Source organism: Copadichromis virginalis, linkage group LG5 (assembly GCF_057382275.1).
Source record: "Copadichromis virginalis isolate Kocher_CV1m ecotype Utaka linkage group LG5, C_Virginalis_male_GT1.1, whole genome shotgun sequence".
Taxonomy (NCBI): Eukaryota; Metazoa; Chordata; class Actinopteri; order Cichliformes; family Cichlidae; genus Copadichromis; species Copadichromis virginalis.
Window position 1 is genome coordinate 28211425 of NC_140622.1, and position 6000 is coordinate 28217424.

Consider the following 6000-nt stretch of genomic DNA (forward strand, 5'->3'; position numbering starts at 1 on the left):
AGAAAAGTGGAGATGTTGTGCAAAGGATATTGAATATTGAGCTGCTGAGCAGGGGGGAAAGTGATTGGCCACAGAGAAGATTTATGGATGTTGTGAAGGAGGATATGCAGATGGTTGGTGTGACAGAAGAGGATGTTAGGGATAGGGTGAGAGGGAGGTAGATGATTCGCTGAGGCAACCCCTAATGGATGCATCTAAAAGAAGAAGACCTGTTTGTCAGGCTTTTAAATTCAAATTCAAATTCAAATTTTATTTGTCACATACACAGTCATACACAGTACGATATGCAGTGAAATGCTTAGACAACTGCTCGTGACCTAAAGAAAAAAAAGGAAAAGGCTATGAATAAGATAGGAAATAAATATGAAAAATTAAAAAGGGTCAATTTAACTAGGAAGGAATAAAATATATATAAAAAAATTAAGGTTAAAAATGAAATAACTGTACAACACAAATTAGAATGAAGGGTAAATTTAACTGGGAAGAATAAGATAAAGATAAATATATAAATTAAAGTTGAAAATAAAATAACTGTACAACAAAATACACAATATACAGTATAGAACTATATAAGAATGTATGAAGAAATATAAATAAATAAATATATATATACACACAATAACAGCAGCTGTACAAGTATTAACTGGAAATGAAGAATGTAGTGACCAGTGTTGTGCAATCCACATTATGTCTTGTGCAGTGCAAATATGCTTAAAGTGATTTAAGTGATGAAGTGAAAACAATGTCCAGAATGTCCAGTGTGTGTGTAAGAACTATATGTGTGGGTCAGTACTGTGTGGTGGTGTGATTGAGAGACCGTATCGCCTGCGGGAAGAAGCTCCTCCTCAGTCTCTCTGTGTTGGTTTATTCTTGGTTGGTTTATTCTTACTCTACTTAAATGAATCTCTTGGGAGATTATGATTCTTTGTGAAAAATGGCTCCATATGTTACACAAAAAAAAAGGCTTTTTTTTGCTACCAGGCAGAAGTCTGGCAAACAGGCTATTTCCGCGATGCAGTATCAACACTGGTCCAAGGAAAAGAAAACAATTTGTTACCGAATGTATCCACAATTCTCTCAGAATTCCATTCTTTTTCATGTATGCCAGCGCTTCCCTTAAGTAAACTTGTTCTACAAGTTTAGGTCTATTAGAGAGTGATATGTTTAGAAAATAAGTAATGCTAATGAAGACAGTCTGTAACAGGTTAGACAGGATTCAGAGTTTTCAAAAACTAGTCCATTAGTGTGACTCATGCAGCCCCCTGATGCCTCCCAATGACCTCTTCCCCCAAGCCTGTATTTCTGCTCTAAGCAGGGTTCCTTGGTGGCTAGATGTTATTTTCATGGGCTTTTTTGAATCACCCAGGACCCATTTACTTTAGGAGAACATACCAGGGTAAGCTGCCTATATCAAACAATCTTGTCTCTCGGACCCCTTGGGAACACATCTGTATCATCCCAGAAGAGCTTGGGAGAGGGAAGTTTTGCCTCTCTTCTTTGCTGCCTCAGTGACCTGTATCAGTAAGCTGTAGTGGATCGATGGGTTGATGGATGGATGGACATCTTCCTGGTTATTTACGCCATATTTAATGGTTCATCTCAATGTGCACTTCTTTTTTTATATTGGAGATTATGTATCGGAATTTCAGGAGCAGGACCACGCCTCCAAACACGCTCCTTCCGGCTGTCATCAATATAAGTTCCCTCAGTTCTGCAAGCTGATCATTCTTGTTTACGTGCCCCACCCTCCCTCCCTCCTTGTTCTCAATTCTTTAACTTCTTCACTTCTATTTAGTACATGGGGATCTGCCAGGCCCGGGAGCCATCGCCAGTCCCCTTCGAGGCCTTCCCCAAACCGCAGCTCAAATCATGTCAAAGCATTCACTTTTACCTACTAAAACGCTGTCAAACCTAAAATGAGGACGTGGGCCCAGCTAGTGAAATGAAGTTACAATGCATGTTTGCACATGTGTTGCACAAAATGTAGTCAAATGTTCAGGGATAACATTATAAATGAAATTAATTACGTAGCATGGCAAGGAAATATTGTTGAAATTAGAACAGCTGCAATTTCGAAATATAATTGTTCTCACATCAGCTGATTCATATGCTGCTGAAAGCATGCAGACATGTAGAGAATGACAAAAATGAGGGCAAAAGCCTTTTGACAGGCTTACATAAAAGCTTCAAGCTTTGTTGCAGCCTCAGTAAAAGAAAGGTCATTATAGACAGGAAGGAAGGGAGGCAGTAGGAGGCCACTGCAATCATCTTGTTATCTCTGATTATTACCTGAGTCTGTATCGTTTTTGGAGGTTAGAATGACTGTAAGAGGTTTGTTCTTTCTTTCAGTTCAAACCTTTATTTCGCTTTAAGTATATTTTTCTGAATGGATATTTTAAAGTAAATCATTTTTGTGTGACTGTAGGTGCTGATCATTTTAGTTGTCAGTGTTTTCCCACCAATGACATCTCTGTTTAAAAATATCCACAGCTCAGAACAAGGGGAGAGGGTAGGAGAGAAAAACCCATCAAATTACCTCCACGTTTCTTCTGATTTAATGTCTTACTTTGCAAAACAAGCAACACTTGCCATGCACTGAGACTACATTTGGAAGTTCTCGATCTAGTCAAACTAATAGATAATATGTTTTAACATCAGGCACTAGTCAGACCAATCAGAAGCAGGCGTGCACCAACAGGTCCTGTCACTCAGTAGGAGCAGCTGTGTCTGACAACCATGAAATTAACTCCATAAAGAACGAAAAGCTTAACGATTTTGGAGTATTACTGGTTGACTTATCCTAAGATTTTTGTAGATATTTCTTTTTTCCTGTTTTCTCTTCTAGCTTAATCATTAACCTTTGATCAATAAGGAAATCAGGAAGGAGAAATCTTACCTCTTATATAAATGTTTGTCCAGTGCAGCATAGTAGAAGTGAAAAACTAAGAACAACAAAGATAATGTAGTATAAAATTGTTAGTCTTGGGAAAAATGGCAAAAAGGATATTTTATGTGTTTATTATGTTAGGTAAAAGTAGTAAAGTGCTTTGACATTTGTAGCAACAATCTGTTGCATTTCATCCCTTTTTCCATTTTATTGTTTTATTTGAGCTTTGACTTCTGCTGTCCCCTAAGGGCCACTGTAGGTGACTGATGTGGCATCTCCAGGGAGTCTACGGGGGTTTTCAGTTAAATAAAACAAGGAAAAACATTTGTGTGCTTGTGTTGCCTGAGGGTACAGACAGAAGATGAGCAGGAAGTATGTAGAAGACAGTCATGGTAGGCGCAGTGTCTTCTTTGTATGGTAACAAGAGAACTACATTTTGTAACTAATGAAAAACCTGGTTGTTTCCTCTGGTGCTGCATTACCAGTCAAATATTTTCTTGAATTTGAAGCAAAACTTGGTAGAAACCTTAAAAAAATACATTTTAAAGAATAGCATTACAGTTGATGCATTGTATAAACAGTCTTAATAAAGAAAATACTTTTTTTCTTGCTGGATCTCACCAGTTACACACTAGTTTGTTGCCAATGTCCATTTTAAGTGTGGTCATTAACTGCTACATGTTTCTTATCTTGGGGCTCTTTAAAATAAAGTCTGTCACTGTCAACTTAACCTTTATAAACTGTTAAACCTTTTTGACAGGAGACTCTTGATCACTTAAATGAGACTTATACTTTTTTAAATAAATCTCTTCTGGACAAAAGTGTAATATTGTGTTATAGGTAAAAAAAAAACAAAAAAACAATGATCCAAACAAAGACTGTAAGTTTAATGAAATTTCACATGTTTATTTTAAAATGAACAAAAAAGCAGATGAAACATTTCATTAGAGTTTATGGGCTGCACAGGTTTGGAAAACAAGGGTAAATAGTAGGAGGGAGCACGAGAGATCGAGTAAGGTTGGGAGGATTGGGGGAAGGTGTGGAGACTGAGGGTGTTGCGTAAAGAATAAGAGCTGGGTGAAGAGTAGGAAAGAGCACGAGAGGGTGGGTAAGGTAGGGAGGAGGTAGAGGGGTTGAGTTGGGGTGTAGGGACAGGAGGTAAAGGACAAGAGTCGGAGGGAGTGAGAGGGATGGGAACCAGGCAGAGGTTTGGGTTCAGATCTTCAGTTGCTGTTTTATCTTCCATCTTCTCGTCACTTTTTCCCTCAAGGTTTTCTTCGATGTCCTCTTTTGTCTCCTGCTTTTCCTCCTTTTCTTCCTGCTTTTTCTTGTCCTTTCTTGGTTTGTCCGTTCCCTCCTCTTCTCCCTCGTGGTTTTCCAGTTTTTCCTCTTGGGAATTTGTTTCCAGGGTTTCTTCCTGGTGGTCAGCATCAGGTGCAAGCTCCTATGTAGAGAGAGTAAAATGTATTTTACTGAACTGTGACTCAGTCTAACAGAAGTTGTTAGGACCAAACATGACATTATGGTAAAGTGAAATGATAGCAGAGACAGCTTACCTGAAGGACGTTCTTCCATTCGTCCAGATTTTCCTGTAAGTTCTCCATCAGATGCTTGTTCTTAATTTGGAGCTCCTCCACTTTTTTCTTCTCCTCTTTCAGGCTCTTCTCGGTTGATTGCCACTTGCTGCTCCAGTGTTGTTCCCTGGTGTTTATCTCCATGTCTTTTATGGTCGATTCATGGAGGAGTTCTACCCAGGCTTTGGTTTGAGCTCTTCTTTTCTTCACACATCTTTGAAGCGCCTCATCCTTGAGTTTGAGCTCTTCTTGGAGGCTACTCACTTCCATTTTGTGAGCATCTTCAAGGACGGCAATCTTCTCCTTCAAAGATGCATTTTCCTCCTTTGCAGTCTTCAATTCCTGAGTGGCAAAATGGAGTGCATCTTTTAATTCTTGCACCGTTTCACTTCCAGCAATCTTGTTAGCTTCCTGCTGCTGTTTCATATCAGCAGCGCTAGTCTGCACTGGCCAAGATGCCTGAATGATAAAAACATGCACGTAGTCCATAGTTAGAAAAATCAATCACACAGTGTGATGTGTGGCATTAGAAGTTTAAGGTGACACAAGAAGAAGCAAAAACTGAGTCCTACAGATGTTCTAAAAACACAAATGTTCACAGAGTTTTGTTAAAAGTGCTTACAAATGTTTAAGTATTAAAAATTAAAGTTAAACTCCAAAGTGAACTCTGCTTCCTTAAGATTATGAAAGCTTTAGACACATTTTGAGCAAAAAATTCAAAAAAAGCTTTTGCTTGCTCACACGAGAAAAGCTTACCAGATTTTCTCAGATGTTGGGTCACAAATGTTGGGTCCATTTGGGCTCAGGAAACACTGAAGAGTCGCTGTTACACTTGTTTAGCTGTCGATATTTTTCCAAAGCGTTCGTCGAGTCACAGCAAATAGCGACAGATGCTTGTAGGTTCAGTATGGTGTTTAGAAATGAAATATCCAGGTAAACACTGCAAACACTGTGTTTGGAGAATCCTGTTCAAAAATCATCAGGCGATAGTGACAGCACTACCCAGGTGTTACCATGGAGACCATGTTGTTTTGGTTTCTGTGTTCTTGTTGTTACTGACTGAACTTGAAGCTATTTAGCTATTTACTGTGATTAAAAATTAAAACTAGTTTCAATCAGAAAGGGTCCTTTGGGTGTAGCAACCTTTTCACTTAATCCTCAGGGGACCCGTGAGGCTTTCTGTCCTATACCTTTCATTACTTTCACCTCCAGCCTCACCTGAACTGTTTTGAGCCGTAAAATGTGCTGTGCAAAGATCTCCAATCCATGTTTTAATGGTGAACGGTCATTAAAGAACAGGGTGTAGGGGCTAATTGGTTTAGAGAGAGCAAAACAAGAGCAGGCACATTCAAATCGAGACTGTGGTAAATTTTCAGTGTTTAAAAGCGGAGCGTCAAGTAAAATAGAGCTGTGTGAATATCTCATACTGGATAACCAAGAGAAATAGAGACAAACTTTTTACAAACAAATCTGGTTTTCAGATTCTGGGTTTCTCCGTTTGCTACCAGAATTTATATGAATGATGAAATTTCTTCTCCA

At 38.8% G+C, this 6000-nt stretch overlaps 1 protein-coding gene across 1 annotated transcript; it reads right to left on the bottom strand.

The window, feature by feature from the left end:
- Positions 1-3765: 3765 nt before the first annotated feature.
- On the bottom strand, positions 3766-5455 carry LOC146709976 (uncharacterized). The gene is made up of 3 exons (XM_085457223.1): positions 5218-5455; positions 4444-4920; positions 3766-4331 (listed from the first exon to the last, which is right to left on the bottom strand). Exons 2-3 carry the CDS (start codon positions 4885-4887, stop codon positions 3798-3800), a joined length of 978 nt encoding a protein of 325 aa, XP_085313349.1. The 5' UTR covers positions 4888-4920; positions 5218-5455; the 3' UTR covers positions 3766-3797.
- Positions 5456-6000: the final 545 nt, after the last annotated feature.